The 24,561-nt window shown below is 40.6% G+C and overlaps 1 protein-coding gene across 3 annotated transcripts; it reads right to left on the bottom strand.

Moving 5' to 3' along the window:
• Window positions 1–5,706: 5,706 nt before the first annotated feature.
• On the bottom strand, window positions 5,707–23,135 carry isl1a (ISL LIM homeobox 1a). Of its 3 annotated transcripts, none has more exons than XR_011035041.1 (8): window positions 22,997–23,135; window positions 22,622–22,811; window positions 21,413–21,672; window positions 20,539–20,825; window positions 20,122–20,289; window positions 18,526–19,144; window positions 7,349–7,525; window positions 5,707–6,343 (listed from the first exon to the last, which is right to left on the bottom strand). XR_011035041.1 is itself a non-coding variant. In XM_068311184.1 (6 exons), the coding sequence occupies exons 1-6, from the start codon at window positions 23,022–23,024 to the stop codon at window positions 19,028–19,030; spliced, it is 1,050 nt and encodes a 349-aa protein (XP_068167285.1). In that variant the 5' UTR covers window positions 23,025–23,135; the 3' UTR covers window positions 18,089–19,027. The 3 variants fall into 3 exon arrangements, 1 of the variants encoding a protein (XP_068167285.1); XR_011035042.1 differs by having other exon boundaries at window positions 20,539–20,822; XM_068311184.1 differs by lacking the exons at window positions 5,707–6,343; window positions 7,349–7,525 and having other exon boundaries at window positions 18,089–19,144.
• Window positions 23,136–24,561: the final 1,426 nt, after the last annotated feature.

The following is a 24,561-nucleotide window of genomic DNA, read 5'->3' as shown; positions in this document are numbered from 1 at the left end:
AGACACTCTGACCTTTCATGCTCTCGGGGGCCACATTAAATGATGTGGAGGGCCACATTTGGCCCCCGGGCCTTGAGGTTGACGTAATTTCATGTGATTTTTTTTTTTAATGCTGCAGCCAAATCTCCGATTTGACGGAACAAACTTCCACCTGTCTTTCAGTAAACAGCCTCCATACAGTCGGACTAACCCTTTTCTCTTACATTCACGTTTCGATGCTGTGGACCAGTCGTCTTTGTGATCCCATAATAATCACGGAGGACTGGGGAAATGCTGCAGGAAAACAATGAGACTGAATGATAATACCAAATGTCAGCGGTAATAAGCCTCCGTGTGGCTTCACACCGCCTTCACTCTCCGACTCGGTCTCCAGGCAACAGATTCAAACCGTTTCAATCTGCGGAGAGACGCTTCGTTCTGCTGCTGCCGTCTAATAACTGCTAACATGTCCACATTATAAAAACACTCTTAGACAGAATGTTGCCAAGTTTTCCTTACATCACCAATATTTCTTTTTGGCTGCAGTTAAGATTTACTGAAAGTAATGGTGCGTCGCTGGTGAGCCTGAACACAAGCAGGCTGGGTCTGGTGAGCGATGTCTGCAGCTATTTGATTTGTTCTTGCAGTCGCAGCCTAGTCCTGCCTAAGTGCTGTGCAGAGGCATATGGCCAGGCTTGTGCAGGCCTAATTACAGGTATTATCTCATTCGGCATTGTAAGGGACTGTTGTGCCATCTTCCACTTATTTAATTAAGCTTTTCACGTAGCAGAAAGGCGCCGGTTTGGACTGAAAATGCAACATATGTGGGTTGACTGAGCATAAAGATTGCAGGGTGTTGGTATCGTATTTTAAAAATATATCCTGTATTATTTTCTGGAAGGAATTTTGTTGAACAATTAGCCATGCTAATTAAATTTTCCTAGCACTAATCAAACAAATATGCTAAACCATTCTTTACGTTGCCAGTCGAATGTCGGTTCCCATTTAACTTGATGGCTTAAAAGAGCCTCCTACTCCTGCCTTCCACTCCACTTGATCACCTCATTTGCATTTTATATTGGTAAATCAAATTAAGTACCCATAGCTTTTAACATGATTGACTGCGGCCAGGGCTGCTCATATGGGACTTTTTTCTACAAAGAAAATTAGACCAATTTTAATGTGCGGAGCAGAGAGCCCGGCTCCCTCACATTCAGCAAATCACATTCACTCAGCTAATTAAAATGATTTTCCCCCTTTTTGTCTGTGTTTGCCAAGGGCTTGTGATAGATGTGCCCATCTGATGTTTTACTGTACATCTCATTTTCCTGCCTTTTCACTGGGGGAAAAAGGCAGGAAAGGTGGCCGTACTATTCCCAGACATGCCATGCGTGATTATTGTTGTGCTAAAATGCAGCCAGTAACCAATCAGTGAGCCTCAGGTGTTCCTGTTTGGTTCCTAACAGTTCAGCGTTCTAACAGGGATCTATATAAATATGAAGGGGTGCAAGCAAGAATTTGAAGATGAACTCTGAATTACTTGATTAAGGTGAACGATACGAGTGATTATTGTTCATAGATCGTTTGTGTTCATACAAGACGACAACACAATCAATCACTAATGTGTGTTATGGATACAAGTGACCTCCTCTGTCTCATGTATTCATCAATAACCACTTAATCCTACAAAAAGGCACGAGGTTACTGATGGATTCGGCCATCTTTACTCTGGTATGTAAACAAACCAACAAATATGTGCATAAATACAGTGTATGCATGCACACACACACACACACACACACACACACACACACACACACACACACACACACACACACACACACACACACACACATACTGCCTGATGTAAATAATAAAAAAGGAATCTAATCAAAGAATAAACAAACGGGTTTATTAGTAATTAGTCATTTATTAAGTAGTAATTAACATTGACATTACAATTCCTACGAAGGATGTATCAAAGTTAATAACCAGCCTAAAAGGACGCAGTATTTCTCCTTTTTACCCCAAAGTATACAAGAGTTAAAATGGGTTGAATTACTGCATTGTGGGAAATGTAGTTTTGGTCAAAGCACACTTTTGACCTATTTAGACAATCATATTCAGCTATACATTATGATTTACTGAGAAAAAAAATGAGCTTCTCCATCATATTAAAACATACAACACAGAAAGTCACCCTAAAGTGTAATCTTCAATAATCCACTTGATGCAAAACAATTATGCTCTTATTTCATATAAAATTGTACATGGTAAAAAAAAATTGTTCTCTGCTTTTGACCCATCCCTGAAAAGCAGTGAGCAACCCTTATTGCCCCCAGGGAGCAAGTTGGGGTTAAGTATTACTGAGCGATAAGCAGCCAGTAGACTGGGGGAACCGTGTCTGCACCTGAATAAGAGGACGATGCTCTTACCACTATAGTCACAGTTGCCCTTTTAAAGAATGAAAATGTAGTATTTTTTCACACCGTGTGGAAAGAAGTGTGTGTCATCAGATAATATTATGCAGGATAAATAACTTATAGGAGCTCTGAAATAAGAAAGCAGGAGAGAAACGCTGTTCTTTAGATCGTGTTCCCACTGGGAATAATGGGTGTAGCACAGTTCTGTCACCAGGCGCTTCCCCGAAACGCAACAGTCAGCTTAATTGCAGCTTTTAGGATCATTACTGCTCCCATGTGAATGTCAAAATGGACAAGGCCAGTGGGCCTTTGACAAACTGCAATAGGCAACCCCCCACCACCTTCAGTCGCAGTCACCGGGGGCGAGCCCATAACGGAGAGACAGCAGAGACACGTTTGTTGTCCTCGCTGCTTCAAGACGGAAAATCACCAGATAGACAAAAGAATTCAAAAAGTAACTCGCTTCAGAAATAATTCAAAAAACACCACTGTGTGAATATCTATTTTTTATTTATTTTATTTATTTTCACATCCCATATACCTAGCTTTTTCAAACACACACACACACACACACACACACACACACACACACGCACACACACACACAGACACACACACACATCTATCTATCTATGTATGTATCTATCTATCTATAGATATAGATATCTATATTTCTCTCTCTCTCTCTCTCTCTCTCTCTCTCTCTCTCTCTCTCTCTCTCTCTCTATATATATATATATATATATATATATATATATATATATATATATATAGTCAGAGGTGGAAACAGTGAATATATGTAAAAAATATATGTATATGTAAAAAAAGTACATATACATGTAAATATAATATATATAATATATATACACGTGCATGCACTTTTTTTTTCCACATGCATTCAGTTTTTTTCCACCTCTGACCTCTGAAGACTCCAGTTGTCATGGCTGCAAATGACTCATTATGGATCCACTAGTTGAGGGTCCCATTCATCTCTCAAGAGCTAAAGCTTGCATCCAACTCAAGAGCTGGAGGGAAGTGGCTCTCAGAGAGCCTTGGCCTCATCCCTGCAATCATCCAATGAGGTCCTTCATTGAGAGCCGTTCCTGATAGTGTGGAGTATAATGTAAAGCACTGCTTCTCTAAAAGCACTGTCAAAAGTCTTAACTTGTCACTATTCTGTCATTGATGCACCACTTCAGTTGTTCTGACCATGGAAGATCTTTGTCAGAAGGTTTTGGTAATTAAAAGAAAACTTTATGATTAACTGTAAAAAAATTTTTTTTTAAAATAACACATAAACGTTTGATTTATATTCACAAATTTGGTTACAGTAGGGCTTAACAAGTCTATAAGGTAATAATGTGAATTTTAGGCCTTGAATTTTTTAAATAGTTTTTGCAAGTCTTCAACATTATTTACATTAAGAAGTTAAAATTGATATTTTTATTCATAGTTTTGAAACTGGAAAAAAAAGTAAAGCAAACTAAAATAAATTACTAAGGAATAAAGACTAAAGTAAATGAAAGTCAAACTGATTGTATACATTGGTGTGCTGGGGGGGGCGTGGGGGTGCAAAGGCTAAGAGAGACAGCACATGCATGCATATGTAGCTATTTTTTTTAATGTTAATGTCAAATTTCTGTTGACTGTGTCTTTTTTTAATTAATAACTTTATTGCTCATTTTTAAACTGTGCCTATTTCTGTTGCTGTGTTTATGAAATCACACAACAGAAGTCACAAAATATTATAAATCATTTCCTGGATGACAGGAAGCAAAGGAAGCCTCATAAAAAATGTACACAAACTCAGATAAGGTGTTCATTAAATATACTTAAATATCAGTATATGGTTAAATCATGAATGAATCATGACTATTTGTTTTAATAGCTACAATTGGAGCAACCATATCAACATTATGGAAAGACGGGATGGATTTACATTTTCAAATAGTTGTTAAAATATAGAACACACTGAGGTATGTGACACTATAATTAGTTCTCAAATAAATTAGCTCTCAAAATAAAAATTAAATTAGTTAAATAAAATAAATAAAAATAATTAATTAATAATAAATAAAAATAAAAATAACAATTATAAATTAAAATTAAAATTATAAATTAAAATTAAAATTAAAATTAAAATTAAAATTAAAATTAAAATAATATATAATAAATAATAAAAATAATAAATAAAAATAATTAATATAATAAAAATAAAAATAACATTAGTTCTCAAAATAAAAACATAGTTTTTTATATTTTTTATGTAATGTCCAATAAAAAACAAAGTGAAATCATAGTGAATAATGACAATGGTGTGGAAAAAACAACGTCGTGTGACACGAACCATCCAGTGTCACTTAAAATGATGGAGGCCAGCATCAATTTCCCGGTGTGATATGCATACCAGGTAAGAGGCTTTTCAACAATTTTCCAGTCAAGCTTGTTTTGGTTTCCATTGTTGTTGTGCCAATTTCATTGGTGACCCGGAGCACAGAAATCCAGCCTATCAAAACAAGGAAGGTCAAAACCCTCAGGTGTTGTGCTGTCTGAGTGCTTTAAAGCCAAGTGCATTATTGTTTTCACCCGGAGTGAGGCAGTGATAGTCGCACAGGATGAAGGTTAGCACACACAGCATCACTTGGAGTGCTGGAAAGTCACACCTGATTGGTTTTTCTAGCACCGCCAGTCTGTTTTGTTTTGCAAATTTATGTTGTGAGACTGAATCGCTGATTCCTCTTCGGCTGAATCAGACGATGGAGATGAAACCAACACAACAACACACACGCTCATGTCTGCAGTTACCGATTCCTGCAGTGCATACAGCTTGCTGTAACCTCTGATATCATATTGTTGGCATTTATTTTTAAAAAGAAGAGCACGTGAATGATTTAGAAAAAAAAATAGACATTTTAAAATTCTGAGCTAATTTTTCAATGTCTTGTAATTTGAGTAAACTTTTTTTCAGAACATGCAGACTTTATGGTACACAAAATGCTGAAAACATGAGTGTGTTTATACATCATTAGTATAGTACATGTATTAAAGTTTTCATTCAGCAATCTAAATCATAAAAGAATCATTTATTTTCAGAGCTTGTTTCTCCTGGCTGTATGAGTGATAGATCAAAGTCTAGGAATGTTAAACTCCAGAACTGAAAAACACATGCCTCCAGGGAATAGCACATAAAAATGTATTTATTTCATTATGAAGTATAGAAAGTACAAGATGTCACCTAGGTGACGAGCTACAACACTTAAAGGAAACCAGATAAAGGTTGCACATTTAAGTGAACAAATAGCATCATTTCAAACGCAAAACATTGGAAGTTAGGGATGCACCAACACTGTGGAGTCCCTGTGAACATCACTCATAAGGGTGAGACAATATAATCCCAGAACCCAAGATTATACAAATTAGACCTGCCCCCAACCCTAAACATAATACATATACAGGCTGCTTTTCCCCTTCACTTCATGAGTCCAGGCATTTGTGCAATTATTATTTTATTCAGAGTTTTATAAATTCAGTTAATGTTCAGCCACATTTTATAATTCAGCATTATGCGTGCACTAACATTTCCCTACAGGTGTGGTCTTCATAAACTAGTGATACATCTGAGAAATAGAATGACACATCCATGTCGTGTGTCTCTGAGAAACAAGGTTGGTATGATCAACAGGTGAGATTTCAAGTTTCATTATATGTTGTTTCATTATACATGTTTTCTGCTAAAAATAGCAGAACAAATTCTAACAGTTTGAAATAGACATATGAGTGAGAACGGGTGGAGAGGACGCCGGAGGCGTTTCAGCAGATGGCACTAGATTTGTGTTGCCTTGGTTTCTGAGATGCTATCGCTGTGGAACAGACACATTCACATGAAGAGGCTCTGGTTACCGCGGCTTTTTATACGGCTGGACCGCTGCATTATCAGCATTCTAAGGAAATAGACAGGAGGGCAAGCAGGTGGAGCAGAGTTAATAATGTAATGCATACAGTTGTCTTATACAGTATTGATGTTTACTGGTCAGCAATGTTTATAGATATAAATGAAAAAGTAAAAAATGTGTATAAACTGTTGTTGTTGTTTTTTGCATGATATGTTGTGATGAATGTTATTTCTGAAATGGAACTGGCCCTCAGTCACATGACAAAAGGACATGGTGGCCTGTAAAGGGTATATCTCCACACCACTAAGCCACATTATTAAATGTATATAATAAGAATCATACATAATATTATTACATGTAATTAATTTTTCGTATAAATTTTTATTACATGTAATTAATAGTGTAATTAATTTCCCTGATGGAACCTCCTTAAGGGATCAATAAAGTTTTACTCTACTCTCTCTACATCCCACTTCAAAGCGGTGATGTGATGTAATGTCAATGTCGTCCGTTCGTCCGTTCGTCCACCAAATATCTTCACAACCGTTCAGACAGAAAGATGAAACTAAAAGCACATGACTCCGGCAGCAAAGGGGACGAAGATGAGAGGATGACCTTGACCTTGAGAAAACTAGGTCAAGGTCAAATTTAAACTTTTGTACACTCAGGAACCGAATAAGATACAAAGACGAGGGAGAAGGCCAGTGTAAGACCATAGATCAAAGCTAGTGCTTTGATCTACCAATGCACTAGCTTTGATCTATGGTCAAAGCTAATGCATAACTTTGACCTACCCTGAAAGATCAAAGCTATGCACTTGTCAGATACTACTTTGAGGGTACCCTGACCTACCCTGGCAGTCGGTCAGGGTGAGTCAAGGGATGTTGCGGTCTCTGACTGCCTTGTTACAGAAGTCAACAGTCAAGATTGTTTCCCTTCCTTTATGGTACCTTTAGTATGACTGATTCTTTATGGCACAGATGTAACAGCAGTCATACTCCGTGGGGATACCTTTAAATCAATTAATCGAGATTATTGATCACCCCAACAGACCTCACAATGTGAGGCTCCACAGCTGGATCTCGGGCGTTCCTCAGGGCGTGAGGTTCCCTCTCGTATTGCTCTCACTCCACTCTTCAGTCGGTCTGCCTCCTCCATACGTCCTCCAATGAAACAGCCGTCGCTGACTGTGTGTCAGGGGAGGACGAGCTGGAATACAAGCTGGAACATCTACAGTTTGTCAAGAAAAGTTGAAATCACTTCAATTAAGAGCAGAGAGAGGAGCTGGAAGGAGGTTAAAGGGAAGACATTTCCGTACAACTTACATAAGAAACCGAAAATATCATAGAAATGTTAAAGCTTTGCAGCATTATAGAGCTCATCAGGGAATAATCATGTTATAACAGTGAAAGAATGTTTTATATATGTCTCAGAAAAGAGTTATGAAGTGTTATTGAGTTTCTCTGTAATTACCAAATATTATTTTCGGCACATTGCGAAGGAAGAGAAGCTGAAAGAAAAAGAGATTAAATTGAATAGAACGAGAAAAGTACGAGAAATAATGTTTGAAATATGATGATTTAAAACTAAAGCTTAAGCAAATGTTAATGTTATATTAACATAGCAGTGAGCTGCTAGCCTCTGGAAAGGGTGTGGCAGGAAATAAACAGTTGGTTCTGCGTAAAAGAGGACGGCACTTCCTCTGCGACCACCTGGAATAATTCTATTTCTTATATAAAATGTTTCAGAGGGCTGCTGAGATTAGAAACTAACAGAAAAATATTCAACAGCAAGAAACTACAGTTATGTAATGGAATGATCAAAGTCTATTATTGAATATGGATTAATAAAACTCTGTGGGATGTCTACCTCACATCTGCAAAGGAGAAAAAGGATATTTGAAGTGAAAATTCAAATCCTCTCTCTAGCTCTAAAAATCTCTAGAGGTTACAGCTGTTTTATTTGATGATTTTCAGATTTTTTTCATATTTTCTTTATTTTGATGTATTTTTCATTTAAGAAGAAGAAGATTTTGATTTTTAAAATCACGTTTAGATAATTTTACATAACTTTTGTTTGATGTTTAATACATTTATATAAACTGCATAAAATTTAAATGTCTGAATTTTAAATTATTAATGTGAATCGTGATCTTTTTATCATTTGCTTATTTAAAACTTCACATTTTTTCCGACGGGATTTTTTTTTGTTTAAGAATTTGGACTTCATTAATGTAATTTTTTTCTCTTTAGGAGTTTTGGGATTTTGTCAGAAGCCAAACTGGGATTGATTTTAAAAGAAGGCTCTTAATGGTTCTTGATGGTTGCTCCAGCCAGTTAAAATATCACATCCTCGTGACTGATTGTCCAGATTACTGAACATCTTCGACACAGAGACGCAGACAAACACGCCTGTACACACTCATACCTACGGTCAATTTGGGACTGGCCAATTACCCTGAAGCGCATGTTTTTGGAGGTGGCAGGAAGCCGGAGTACCCACGCAGACACGGGGAGAACATGCAAACATGTCTTTGAGAAATGATCTCTGACAGGTTTCTGCTGGTTGTGAGAAACGACCCCAAGGAAAGGGGTTTTGGGCTGAAACTGGGGAGTGTTGATATTGGGCAAAAAGCTTGGGGAAAAGAAGTGATCTCCAGGGAAGTGGTAGGTTACGCACACCGGTCTGAGAGAGAAACTCAGAGAGGAAAAAGAAGAGATGATCCACACAGGATCAAGGGTCATCAGACCGATGAGGAGCTCAAGGGCTGAACGGGAAAGAGAAGCGACGGCTCTGAGACCGTTGAGGTGCACTGGGTGCAATGCTGAAGAGCCAACTCAGAGAGAAAGATCTCACAGCAAAAACCAAAAAGCTACACTGGTGGAGGTGATGAAGTCACCACAGTCTCTACCTGAAGCAGTGGATTGAGCACAGACTGATGAGTCCCACGGCACTTCTGAAAAATACGATCCACTGGTAAAATCAGCAGCCAGAGAGTTGTGCTCAAAGAAGCTCTGAAAGAAAGATGGAAGTTATCTCTTCCCCTGTGGCCGAGAGAATATAAGATTTGTTTCAGCAGATGTGATTGTTTAAAGAGGGCTGGTTTCAACTGGCTGGTTCTTGTTCACTGAAGGACAGAAGTGGGACTGGGCCAATTGTCTTGGGAAACTCAATGCTACCAATGGTACTCTGTACCCATGGTATCTTTTATAAAACTCAAAGTCAAGGCAAAAATCCCCAAAATCCATTAAGGTGTTGTCGCCCCGAAAGGCAACAATGGCAAGTTGTGGGAGGACCTCTCCCACTGCCATTCTGTTATTTCATGAGAGTGTGGCAGTGGGTGTCCAGGATAAGCTGAACAAGTTTACCAATACCATAACTTATAACTGAACAACTGCACAGGTTTTAATTTAAAGGGAACAACAAATAGAGTCATTCAAAACGGTGACACCCATGCCTCAGATTTTGCACCATGCCAGTCTAAGGGAAAAGAAACCCAGAAGGAAGAGACCACCCTTCTAAAAAGAGAAATAGGATCTCATTCGGGAGAGACCAGATGGATCTTCTGTTACTGGGCCAATGACGTCTCTCCTGCAGCAGCCAGGGAGCCTAGGGGGAAGACCAGTCAGCCACCACATCAAAAAATTGTAGGGATAAAAGATACTGAGGGATGACAGATGCAAACACAAACCAAACCACAACTATGCTTGCTAAAAGTGATGATCATGGTTGTGGCAATGTCACATCACCAGCTTTGGACCGTTACCTACACCAGTGTCCATCACACCACCACCAATGGTTTTCTACAAACCTGTAGGGGCGTTGGAGAGAAATCTGTCGTGAAGGTATGGACTCAAAAGAATCAAACAAATTCAACATTTTGGATGAAATTAAACAAAAAAGTGAGAAGTTGAGTTGAAACAGTAAAGAACCAAACACACACAGTAAAGTGAGAGAAAGGGACAAAAACAGAGACTGTCTAGCGCGGATGTGACAGTCTCTTCTAAAGGGGTTCTGTACAGATGGTGGTCCTCTCCATAAGGCTGGTTTTGGACACTGTTGGCGTTGTTTATCAAACACTGTGACATGCAGCTATTGAAGCAGTTATAACAGTGGGCTGGTTGACTTATATATCTATTCATGACAAAAGACAGCAATGCCACTTCCTTGTAATTTAAGCCTAACTGATGCTTACAGTCGTATTTTATTGTACATTGGGTGTCACCTGTTCCTGAGATGATCTTCATCTCCTTTAGGCTTTTCCCTTCAGGGGTCTCCATAGCCAATCAGTGTCCTCCATCTAACCCTGTCTTCTCATCCTCTTCTCTCACACCAACTACCTTCATGTCCTCCCTCATTACATCCATAAACCTCCTCTCTGGTCTTCCTCTAGGCCTCCTGCCTGGCAGTTCAGAACTCAGCATCCTTCTACCAATATATTCACTATCTCTCCTCTGGACATGTCCAAACCATCTCAGTCTGGCCTCTCTGACTTTATCTCCAGAACCTCTAACATGTCCCTCTGATGTACTCATTCCTGATCCTATCCATCCTGGTCACTCCCAGAGAGAACCTCAGCATCTTCATCTCTGCTACCTCCAGCTCTGTCTCCTGTCTTTTCCTCAGTGACACTGTCTCTAGACCAAACAACATCGCTGGTCTCACCACAGTTTTGTACACCTTTCCTTTCATTTCAGCTGAAACTCTTCTATCACACATCACACCTGACACTTTCCTCCACCCGTTCCATCCTGCCTGGACACGCTTCTTCACCTCTTTTCCACACTCTCCATTGCTCTGGACTGTTGACCCTAAGTACTTAAAATCCTCCACCTTCTTGATCTCTTTTCCCATAAGCTCATAGATGATATTTAACTGTAATGTAGGTGTGGTGATGGTGAAAGTCTTACTTCATTGTATTATAGCGGTAACTAACTGAGAGAGAATGTTACCTCATGGTGCTTGAGGTTTAACTGATGCATACAGTTTCATTCATTGTACTAGTGGTGTAGCCGATGGAACAAACCCATTGTTTCAACGTGTCCAGGATGTTTTGTTTGTCATCCACTTTTTATGCAGCATAACCACTGACAGAAGATATTGATTAGATATCAGCTGGACAGCTGTGTTTCTAGCAGTCTCTCTGTCTGGGCAAAGAGGAGTCCCAGGCATGGTTGGTTGCACTCAACCTGTGTAACAGCAAGCTTTTCTACCAGTGTGCGAGTTCAGTTACAGATTTTCAGATTTACTCTACCATGAACATCGGTTATGCACTTTACAAATTACAGTACCACACAAGCTTTCCAGTTTGTGATACAGGCATTTGCCTGTTGCCCCCAGTCTTTAGGCAGCTTCCTCCTCCTTCTGCTGATAAAGGAGTCACTGCCTCCTCCTCTTCCCTGAATCACAGGTTTGTTATTTGTCACTTGACGCTGAGAGCTAACAAAACCCCACCATCCTTCTCCCCTATCAAGGTGAAATTATTTGAATATGAAAGAGATCAAAATACAATTATATTTCCAGTAGTACTTGCCACGCTATCCAAATGATTGAGCTCAGGTTTATTCTTAATCCAACATGACTCTGACCAGTGAAGAAATGAAGGTCCATAATGACGCGTAAGAGCGAGTTTAGTGTTGAAGAATTTGATGGGCTGCACAAAATCCTGAACTCAATGCAATACAACACTCTATAGTGTACTCAGTATTCACATGAAATGTTCTGGTCTAGAAATTTTTTTTCCAAGTACTCCAGTCTTGACCTACTGTTGTATACATGCTAATATCTGTACATCATGTTAATATCTGGCAGGATGTTTTTGAAAGGAGTGAGCATCTAGAACTGAATGAAAATTAAACTCTGGTGTAGCAGTGATGTCGACCAGTGGGGATGAAAATGAGACGATGACCCTGACCTTGAGAAAATTATGTGGAGGTCAAATTTCAACTTTTGTGCACTCAGGGACCAGATAAGATAGAAAGAGGCGGGAGAAGGCCAGAGTGAGTAACACTATTGATCAAAGCTAGTGCTTTGATCAATGACAGTAGGTCAGAGCATTTGCTTTGATCTATGGTCAGAGATATTTTTGCACATATATCAGGAATGGGATAAGATAGGAAGACGAAACAAAAGGCGTTGTATTCAGGGAGGCAAGGGGATTAAAATTAGATCACAACCTTGACCTTGTAAAACTTGATCAAGGTCAGTTTTTTACTTTTATACCTTTTTACGTACACATCTCTGAAAGCAACATTTTCAGGAAGCCAGAGGTACAAAAATGTGTAGGTCAAGATAAAAAAGTTTTAAATGCTTTGTAATCTTTGAGTGTCTTCAACTCTACTGATGCTGTGACATCAAATCACAGAGAGACAAACTTTATTTGTACTGACCCAGTACAACTCTGACAGTATTTTGTGTGTTTCAGCCAAAACTGAGAATTTGTGTTTCAAACAGGTGACACGCTCGTTTCACTGAAACAACCACAGCATTGGAAAAAAGGTTGTGTAGTTAAATTGTCAAGCTCCAATCATTCTTTTGGTAGAAGCCACCGCTGCTGCACTTCTTAGTGACAGTATCACCGCGGCCGCTCACAGGAAGTCGAAGCCAAATCCCATAAGGAGTGACACTCTAATAGCCAGGTGACAAATATTACAAGTTCACAGTCTGTATTTACATATTAATATAACATGTGATTTGGAAAACCACATAGTTCCTCTGGCTGTAGAGAATGGCACGTTCTAATATATGTGGAAAATTTGATTAACCCTTCACTTTACTTTCTGAGCATTAGCGATCAACAAATGCTTTTATTAGCACATGGAGATCCATAGAAGTGATTGAAAGATTTTCACTAGTCCAACAAGGTTCTACTGGTCCTGTCTGAAGCGATTAATGCACTGCCTTCTCCATAGTGTGTGCCTCTGGTGGCTTCATGAATGATTATGTGGTATCATGTGAAAATGGACCCAAACGTGACAGCTTTCATCAGACATCCGTGTCCCATTTACCACTGGATAGCTTATCTAAATAAACATTATGTCTTAACAACAAGGGTAATATTTCATTTCATTATTTACATCTTTTATTCCTCGTTTTATTGTGTCATTCACTTTTTTCCTCTCTTTTCATGCTGCCTTGGATGTTCTCTGTGTCCAGATTATTATCATCTGGGTGGTGTTATCTACACCTCCTATTGTACTCAGTCTGTCCTCCCCTGCCTTTTTCATGCCAGTTTGTGATTTACATTTATCAGGGCTGACGCTGCAGGAGTTTATGGAATCAGGTGTCATCACACACAAACATCTCGCTGATCTTAAGCATGCATACGTTACAGGATCTCATTGAGGCCGAGGGAGCAGTGATCAGTCTCTTCTGATCTCTGGAGAAACACATTGATCAGGTCCAACATTGTGATGACCCACCTAATATCACGTAGTTCCCCCTGTGCCATAATGCCCAGCCCATTGATCCACCACCACCACCACCACGCTTCATTATAATATCTGACCCCAACCTGGTGCTCACACCAGATACCGGCTGGTTTTCAAACCAGTATCTGTATCTGTTGTGGTCATGTGACTCCAAATCTTTTCTGTCAGTCCTTCATGTTCTTTAAGTTTCCTTTTACTGGGACTTATTCAACACAACACCATTCAATTGTTAAAATATTATCAGAGAACTTCTCTTAAAAACATTTTAAATCCAAATAAATCCACAGACGATGTGTTGGTAACTGACCACACACGTGTTTTTGATGTCATACTAACATGGACAGGGCATTAGCATGTCGTTCATACGTGTCGTTTGAGAATTTGCACTAAGGTGCCACATCTCTGAGGGTACGTTCCATTTCTCTTTTCCCATCCAGGTTCACTGTGATTGTTTCCTTCACCCTACCGAGGTACAGAGCTGCTTTTGTTCCATCTCTCCATTGGCTCTGGTCCCCAGAGTCAGACCAACCTGTAGGTTCTATTATCAGGTCTCTTTGTCCTGGCTCTAGCTGACCCTGCCCAGATCCCCGTCCACACAAGAGAGGCACCAGCAAGGGCGCCGCGTTTCCCCGAGTCAGCAAACTCCAACAACCATTGCTGATGGTTTGTGCATTTGGGTAAATAAATATTGAAATATAAGTATTTCACATAGTGGACATAACTTCTAATCATACGAGAGACAGTTGATTGGCTGAACGGTGATATAATTAGTTTACACTAAAATCTCACTGGACAGATGGAGCAAATGTCAGGAGCAGCATATCTGGGCATGAAGTCAGTTATATAATCCAGATTAATTCAGTTTTTAGATGCAGACTAAAATGACGATTTTTAACTCCTAAATATATACATTTCTGTGCCATCATTTCTGGATAAAGGCGATATTATTATGCACACAATTATGCAAAATGGAGATAATAATTACAGTAAGCCCTTGATTATTTGAGCTTCAAGATGTATGACTTCACCTCATTGAGGACTTTTAGTAGGTAGTCACGTGATATCGTACGCGCATTCTATTGGCTGACAGCATCCGAGACTCACGGAATGTAGAGCATAAAAGAAACACTTAAAAGTGCTTTAAGTGTTTTCAGAGTGTGTGAAAAGGTAATACAGATAGAAGGTGGTTTATTATCAGTATGGGGAGGGTTCATAAATGTTTAAATTACTGTAAATGATCAAATAAATAGTTTGTCGCTCTGTCGCGGAATTTCGTCATTTGCAGGTGATCCTGGAAGGCATTAACGCGAGTAACGAGGGATTACTAACCTGGTAACCTGGTTTCTGTAAGTTTGTGTTGCCCTTTTAAACCCATGAACAGGTTCTGACTGCACAGCTGTAATTTGTCAAGAGGAATTCCACATTCCATTTTTTTTTTTTCAATTCTTAATTTTTTTCCCCACATTTTTAAATAGAATTTGGAGAGACCAACGCTCCTGTGGGGAATACCGAACTGTGTGGTTCAACCGTTCCTGCTGGTTTGGTCTTTTGTTTTACCAGAGCCACTTAGGAGGCGTCCCTGCTGTGCTAAACAGAACTAAAGGAGGTTCAAGTCAATTTTATTTTTATATACTGTATATATATATTTTTTTTTAAATAAAATGAAAGATTAAAAAAAGAAAAGAATGGACATTCAAAAGCCCTCACTTGGTTTTAACCTTTGACCCTCGATGGGCAGATGGGCCTTCATGCTGAGTCAGCAGGTTGACTCAGGTACGTTATAAATAGGCGGGTGAAATTTAAATGGATGGATGGAGAGTCGGTGACCCGACAGACAGAAGGAAACAGAATGGAGGCTGTTAATCACTGCCTTAGAGGAGATGGAGTCTGCGTTCGACCGCGTGAGGTCTGGACAGGAAACACGCTGGAATATAAAGAGAACAACACACACAACATGGTGTGTGTGTGTGTGTGTGTGTGTGTGTGTGTGTGTGTGTGTGTGTGTGTGTGTGTGTGTGTGTGTGTGTGTGTGTGTGTGTGTGTGTGTGTGTGTGTGAGCGTTCCTTCAGTGTTTAGAACACAGACTGTATGTATGGGAACTACTGTATCCACAGTAGTTCCCATCTCCTTCTAGCATCTCCTCCTCGTCCCCTCTAGTAGGCTTCAGTAGGTCTTCATGACTGATTGTTCACTTTTTTTTTTTTTTTTTTTTTGGTGCACACTCATTTGTCATCTGCGTATTTATCACGCAGTATTCTGATTCACTGCTTAGCAGCACTTATTGATCATCTCCTCCTTAAATCAGCATGAAACAATTACAAAACCTCACAAAGATGCTAAAAATGGCAGAAGTGACCTTTGGTGAAACTGGATGAACCAACAGATCTGACAACCTGCACTCTGAAAACACATTAACTAATGAAAACTCCACATTGAAATGAAATCGGCTGCTGCGTAAGTCACACAATGAAGCACGCGTGTTATCCCTGCTGAGTCCCTCCGCTCATGGTCACACATTAAATTTGCAGATGACATTTTTCTTTCTCTCACTGAGGGAAACGAACACGACTCGTCCGTTCTCCACCGACTGACGTGATTTCACTTTGTTCAGGCCTCCAGTTGGACGATTGGAAAAAGTTTTTCCATTCATCAATAACTTGCACACAGTGTGAAAATAGGATATTATAACCGTGGCTATTTCATAAGTTCCTCTCCTGTTTTCTGGCGCTTTAGGTGCAGATGGACATGCTTATTGAACAAATGCTCATTTTCTGTTAACGTAATATGGAAACAAACAGGTCGTTTATAAAATCCTGGAGGTAGAACGATTTGTTGGTTTGGCTGTAATCAGTGCTGATGGGATGTATTACTAATAATGAGACTGAGTAAAAATCAAGTCTTGTATATAAAGCAATCAGCTTCTCAAATGGGAATTACTGACTAGAACACAGAAAATAACAGCTCAGAAAATCCACTGGAAATCCCACATTTACAGTAAAAATCACCCACTTTCTCTTAAAGTCCAACAATATTCATTTCTGAAATAGTTTTCACATGGAAGTGGACTAATTAATCAGTGACCATCTTTTCCTGATATGATCAATATAATATCAGTATAATGTGATAACAGTATCAGCCACACTCACAATGTAATGTTTGTCTGATTGCATTATAGTTTGGTGATTGATAAATTCTGACATCTGTAGTTAAATGTGTGGTGTTTGCGGCTTGTTTTATATTTATCAGTAATTACAAGCGTAAATGCATTTTCACACAGTTTGTGGTTGAATATCGATAATCTACCCCAGAGCAACAAGTCACACAGAGACGCTTTATAACGAGAAAAGAAGTGAATTAAGAGGAGACGGTCTGACTGCTCCTTATTCTCACCTGTAGCTTCAGGTGAGATGCTGTGATAAACATAAACCTCCAATAAGTCACCAAGCAGAGGAGAAACACGACATCATGAACACGTTTGAATCCGAGGCCTCAGCTGCACTTAAAATGAATAAAGTGGAGAAAATGAAAGTATTGACATCATCCAGCCGTCAGATTTAAAGTAGCATCAAGAACTTTATACCTCTGGATGTGTTAAACCTATCAACACACACACAATCACCAGCAAACTCTCAAACACTATTTTTGGCTCATGTTGACGTATTACCTGACCAGGTGTTGGGGGAAAATTGATATTTCTTCAATTAACTATCAAAAATGAAATAGGCAAGATTCTGTGACTGTAAAAGAACATTATTCCTTAAAATGAGAAAATGATGAGGTGATGCATCAATTCTTAGCAAAATTTCTACCTCCTTTTTTTCGCCAGACGAGAATATACATATATATAAAATAATATTCTATTTTACAATTTTATCTACCTTTATGTCAACTTTTATTATTTTACATTTAAAATATTTATAATTAAATAATACAGTTAACTGTTAATTATATCATTGTTTAACAGAAAATATTATAATAGTATGAATTAGTTATTCTTTTTTATTACTCAATATTTTGGTAATATTATATCTTGAATAGGTTAATAATATGTAATAGTTATCCTACTAATTATTGAAAGGGAGTCATTGTATTTAATTGATAATTTTTAAACAAGATTCAGGAACCTGTAGTTAATAGTTGCTAGTATTTAAGGGATAATAATTTACTAGAATAAACTATCTAATAGTTTAATACTATTCAATAGAATTTAAAAGTCAATAGTTGAATAGATTTTATAGCTTATTATTATTTAATAGCTATTTTTATCTGTACATAGAAACGGAATAAATGACGTCATCTCATCTTTTTCTCTTCAAACAGGAAAAAAGTCTTTGTTGCGCGTAAAACGGACGAACGACGGCGGCTAAAGCTGAATAATCACATTTAGTGAAACGGATTCATCCATTTAAAAAATTCACTGTCGGATTCTTGTGTTTAGTTGGACATAAGAAGGTTTTTTTCCTACAATCCGACTCTTTTCTTATAGGAGTTTGTTTAAAACGCAGCAGCAGCACCGCCTCACACACCCCAAAAACGTTCAAGTTAACCGAGAGAAAATCCACAAACTCCAATCGTTTCTCCTTCTTTTTTTTTTTTTTTTTTTTTTACTTCAGATAAGAAAATTACACAAAAGGTGGCAAGTTTGTCGACAATAAATAATAAATATTTTTGTTGCAAGGGAACAAATGAAACATATGTTTCCAGAGCTAACGTTATTTTTTTTTAACTTATTAATAATAATAATTATACACATCTTTGGGAAAAAAAAAAGAAAATATTCTCGGACGGACACTAACTCACACAAATGTCCCACGAAGCCTGTGGCAAAGAAGAGGTATACCTTGTTGCAAAAAAAATGCTTTAGTACTTGGACCATGAAGGAAAAGTGGAATAAATGGAAAGCAGTGCTGATCCCCGACGGCCGGTGGATGATGCGCTTCAGGGGCCGATCATTAAAAAAAGAAAGAAAAAGAAACACCAGTCGATGTTTAAAACCATAGAACAGACTGGGACTGGTCTCTTTTACGCGTCCAGTTTGTGAACGTTTCAAATCTTCTCGTTTTTTTGGCAGCTGGAACCAGGCGTGAACGCGCAGCGCGCCGCGGCCTCCACGCGCACAGCGGCGCGTCTTGTCTTTTTTCTGGATGGAACGTTCGACTTGGTGTCTGTCGTAAAATCCCATGATTGTCTTCACAGTGTCAAAATACAACCCTGGGTTGCTTGGTGCAGTAAGGAAGGGGGGGTTGGGGTTGGGGGGGTTGGGATGACCAGCCGGCGTTGCGTTCACGGTAGTCCGTCCCGCTCAGGCCTCGATGGGGCTGGACACCATGCTGTTCGGTGTGTCTGGAAGCTGAGACGACATGGACGCGACCTCGCTGCCCGTTGAATTCGATCCCGGTCCCTGCTCCGAGAAACTGACCTGTGGGGCACAAAACTGGGGTCAGACACGGGTGGGGCTGGAACCGGGGGCATCTGCGCCACAAGGAGACGTGCGTCTTTTTTTTAATATAAAATAATCCAACGGATGGGGTCCTCAGGGGTCCCCAGGAGTTCAACAGATAATCCAGTTCCACGGGAGGGACGAGGATGAGCGTGACTGTTTCAGTCAGAGTGAAAAATAAAACTTAAAAACCGAATTTTAGACGCGATCATGAAATTAATGAATCGGTTGTGTATGAATTAAACATTTGTGTGTTTCTCTTTCTGTTTGCAAGTGAAATTAGAAAGTTTTTTTTTCTTTTTTATGCAGATGGATGAAGTGTCTGGCCTGCGCTACTGAACCAACTAGAAGGAGTTCAGACCGGATTAGAGCCGCGCCTTCACGGAATGAACTCTTACAAACTGGTGGATTAAGAGTTCAGATGAATTATTCTGTTTTCAAGGTCGTGACGTTCAGGATGGCTGGTCAGATCCACCTCCTAAAACTCACTACGCGCGTAATCTGTGTGAGAGGATGGAGCTGCGCGTCAGCCGTGATGATGAAGGTCCTGACCGTGGAGTCCGTGGAGCTGATGGATTGTTTCGGGATGGGAACACTGGTTCTTAATCTGAATAATCTGGATGAATTCCTCTATCAATGAGCAGCGACATAACGGCCCAACTGTTATAACACACTAATTCTGATTATAACCGTGGATTAACGCGTTACGCACGTCCTCTGCGCGTAACGCACCGGGTTTAAAACGGAACAGCCTGTATAAAGACTGTTTTCAGAGCAGCTGTGTTTCAAATACACACAGTGGGGAGGAAGGAAATTAAGGAAAATACGTTAAAAAAAGAAGAAAATAAATATTTAATCCAAACTGATAATAAACCGTTCCTATAATAAACATAAAAACATGAATTAAACAAATTAAATTTTAAATTATTAGAATATTTATTAGAGAAATAACCCACCAGCTGTTGGAAGGGCGGCTGGTCGATGTCGCTCTGCAGCGCGAAGTCGCTGAGGACCTTCCAGGGCGGCTGGTAGCTCTGGACCTCCACCGGGTTGGCCTGCAGGCCGCCGTCGTGTCTCTCCGGGCTGGCGGCAACCATCGGGGTTCCCGTCATCCCCTGGATGTTCTGGAAGAGGAGGTGTGCTGGTTATTACAGTGTGTGTGTGTGTGTGTGTGTGTGTGTGTGTGTGTGTGTGTGTGTGTGTGTGTGTGTGTGTGTGTGTGTGTGTGTGTGTGTGTGTGTGTGACAGCTGTGGATGGGGTTAAACATGTGAGCCGCGGTCGCCGGAGCTGCAGTCTGTCCTCCTGTCCCGTGACGGAGTGATGAAGAAGAGGCCCCCCCACCCCCACCCCACCACACCCGACACCCCCTCACCGTCTTGTCGTTGGGCTGCTGCTGCTGCAGCTGCTTCATCAGCAGACTCCTCTTCTTGTCCTTGCAGCGTTTGTTCTGGAACCAGACCCGGATGACGCGCGGACTCAGGCCGGTCATCTCCACCAGCTGCTCCTTCATCAGCGCGTCCGGCCGCGGGTTCGCGTTGTAGCAGGTCCGCAGTGTGTGAAGCTGCTTCTCGTTCAGCACCGTCCGGACGCGGGTGGTCTTCTCCGGCTGTTTGTGGACGTGGGGGCGCAGGGCGGGCTGCCTGGCCGAGATGGGCTCTGCTGCAGGGGGGCGGGAGGACGAGGACATTCATGAGGGAAAGCAGCTCCACTCGTGATATTTAGAGACACCTTTCTATAGTCTTTAAATGGGGGGTGGGGGGCTTCATTAGCGGCCTCAAACACTACAGTGTCCCCTGTCACTGTGGGCCCCTCAGCTGTGACGCGTAACGGTCCATCACATCCAAGGTCAGAACAGCCCAAAGGGCAACACCGCGCCTCACAGGGTTAATTTTTCTTCCACCAAACAGAAACAGTGGCATAAAATGACAACCTGGAGCCACTTGGGGGGGGGGGGGGGGGGGGGGTTAAATAACTCAGAGCTGCTGCAGGTTTTACACAAAATCAGCAGCCATAGATCTACCTGACGGGGTCGGAGTCGCGTCAGGTGCGCGTAAATTAAAGCGGGAGTTGCGCGTAAGTCCAGGAGTCTCGATGTCATGACGCATCAGAGTGGATTCATTGGGATGAACATACAGATCCCATCATTTTAAATCCCATCAAAACCCTTGAAGGCGCGCAGAAAGACACGACAAACAGAAAAACGCACGGAGAAACGTAACGTTACCCTCCGTCCTCGGGGGGTTTACCTGCCATCTGCAGCGGCCGGGCGGGGTGCAGCGGGCTGAGGGGGTCTCCGGGGGCCAGACTGGCCCGTTCCACCACGTCGTGGTCAGCGCGACAGAACAGTCCGTCTTCCCGCAGAGCGAACTCGTCCCCCGGGATGAGCTGCCGGCTGCAGGCCACGCACCGGAAACACTCGATGTGGTAGACCTTAGACCGGGCCCGCATCACGAAGTCGTTCTTACTGAAGCCGATGTTGCATTTAGCGCATTTAATCCCGTATAACCTGCGGGACACACACACACACACACACACACACACACACACACACACACACACACACACACACACACACACACACACACACACACACACACACACACACACTGGAGTCAGCCCGAGCGCAAACAGCACAGCTTCAAGACTCAATTAACACGGATAAAAATAATAATTATAATATAATAATAATAATAATAATAATAATAATAATAGAAACAATAATAATAACAGTAATAATAATAATAGCAATATTAATAATAACAATAGTAAAAAATAATTATAATAATAAAAAAACTCGCATTATCATGCTTGAAAACATTGAAATTTAAATATATATTGTATTACAGTAATAGCATATTATTATTATCATCATTATTATTAATTATTATTATTATTACTATTATTATTATTACTATTATTATTATTATTATTATTATTATTATTATTACTGTCGTTGCTGTAGATCTATAACACATCAGCCATTTCATTAACTGCACTAATCCCTACAGTAAAAATCGACACAAAGCAAGTGGAATTTATAATTATTCAATTTTCTCTGTGGTGGAAAGTAAAGACCACATCATGATTACATATTTGAGCCACTAAATGAAGGTTTATTCAATAATAGTTGACGCACAGAGTGAATTTGGGACTATGATAAACATCTATAATCTATAATCATTGTTAGACGCTGGAGTTTTATTCCACACGGACTCATTAATCCCTCATGTGGACTGGATGAAAGTGGTTCGGGATCCGGAATAAATCGGATAAATAGGCCCATCCTGATATTTGTAATGTGGAGGTGAACCTTGTGATCAGGATGTTAAACTCCAGTTTGTCTGACACCAATCCACAATCACACCAAACCATCATAATTCCACTCGGCGGGTTCTCCAAAAAAAACAAAAAAACTTGTCCTGGATCTGAAGGGGGGGTCTTGTCGGCCGCCCTACCTGATATAATCCCGTTTACAGTACGTCTTCCCGTCCCTGACGAAGCAGGTGCACGACTCGTCCAGGTACTGGCTGCATTCGGCACATTTGAGACAGGCTGCGTGCCACTCCAGGTCCGGAGAGACCCGCAGGATGTACTGGTCGTGGATCTGGTTCCCGCAGCCCACGCAGAGAGACACCAACCGCTTCTCTGGAAATAATGATGATGATAATGATAAAAATAATAATGATGATAATAATAATTAGCTCCGATGACGCGCTGATTATCCTAATTCTAAACGGTTTTTTTTGCTCTAATAGGCCGAACACACACTTCACTGTCAAGTTGGGATGATTTGGTTCCAGAATCGCATCCAAGACCAACAAGTTTCTTACTTTTCGGGGGGTCCCCCATGTCTCCCATGTCCACAAAGTAAGGCGCCGTGAGGTCCACGGTTCTCGGCGAGCTGCGTGTCGTGGAAGCCTGAACGCGTCCTTCTGCTGCCGGGCCACAGGCTGCTGTCCCGCTCCGAGAACCAGAGTGTGTGTGTGTGTGTGTTTACTGTCGGTGTGTGTGCAGCTCTGATGCTGACAAGTGGTGGGGGTGACGTCATCTGCATGAGCAGCTGATTGGCTCCACATACCCTGACCAGCAGTAACCACACACACACACACACACACACACACACACACACACACACACACACACACACACACACACACACACACACACACACACACACACACACACACACACACACACACACACACACACACACACACACACACACACACACACTTATTAGTGTGTGTCATTTGTTTTCCAAGCTTTGCTCTTTTGGGGTCTGTTTTATGTCTATATGATGTCCTGTTTGTAATGTTCTGTAATATTCTGGGATGTTCTATTAGTTATGATTTATAATATTCAGTGATTATCTGTTTATTTGGTTTCTCCTCTGATATGTTTCTATTTCTAATATTTGTTTATTTGTTAAATTGCATTCATTTTCTACATTTTGTGAAGCTCCGTTTCTTTCTAATGCTTGGTGTTCTGAGGTGTTTTGTAATATTCTGTTTATTTCTAATATCCTATGATGGTGTCTTTATTGAACGCTCTCTTTATCACAGTGTTATATATAAATATGCATAAAACATTGTGTTTACTAGTGAGGCCTGTTATTCTGTTAATTCATTCCGTTCTGTTTATTCTTCCTTTATGTGTAACCTTGTGTTTACAGTAACAATCTGTAAGGATTTGGGGGTTTTTTTGTTCGGTTTATCGAAATATTCTGTTTTTCTGATGATCTTCGGTGACGTTCTGCTGCTCGTGGAGGTTGTTGACGTGATTTTTCCACAAATCAAACAGATTGTGGAACTTGCGTGGGCCGTGCGCCATCCCGCTGAGGACGCGTGTGCGCGCACACATGTTGGATGTCTTCATTGTTGGACCCTTTGGAGAAGACGTCACATAACGCGCCTCATTAGGAGACATTTAGAAAGGACCCCCCCACCACCACCCCATAGAAGAACCCCGTGGGGCACCTGGGCAGTCACACTTGCGTCCCACGGAGCGCGAATTAAGACCAAAGAAGGATGTGAAATGACGCGGACTTGCGTGGTTTCCAACAGCTGACGGACAAACCCCGCAAGAAGCGTTGCCCCGGAGCCCCGCACGGCCCCGACAGACACGCACTGACGCCCTCTAGTGGTGGGAGTCTCCTCAGTGGAGTCAGTTTTCATGACTTTATATTTCCACGGACAGAGCAGGTGTGTGCGCATCCGAACGCAACTCACCGCCAACGCGTTAAATAGTAACACACGGGTGTTCGTGGAACAGCACATGTTTAAAGATGAAGAATAATGTCATATTATCTAAAATAATAATAATAATTATATATATATATATATGTGTGTGTGTGTGTGTGTGTGTGTGTGTGTGTGTGTGTGTGTGTGTGTGTGTG

The sequence above is a fragment of the Antennarius striatus genome, chromosome 3, assembly GCF_040054535.1.
Source record: "Antennarius striatus isolate MH-2024 chromosome 3, ASM4005453v1, whole genome shotgun sequence".
NCBI lineage: Eukaryota > Metazoa > Chordata > Actinopteri > Lophiiformes > Antennariidae > Antennarius > Antennarius striatus.
Note: the sequence above shows the minus strand (reverse complement) of the source record. Positions and strands in the feature narration are given on the sequence as shown.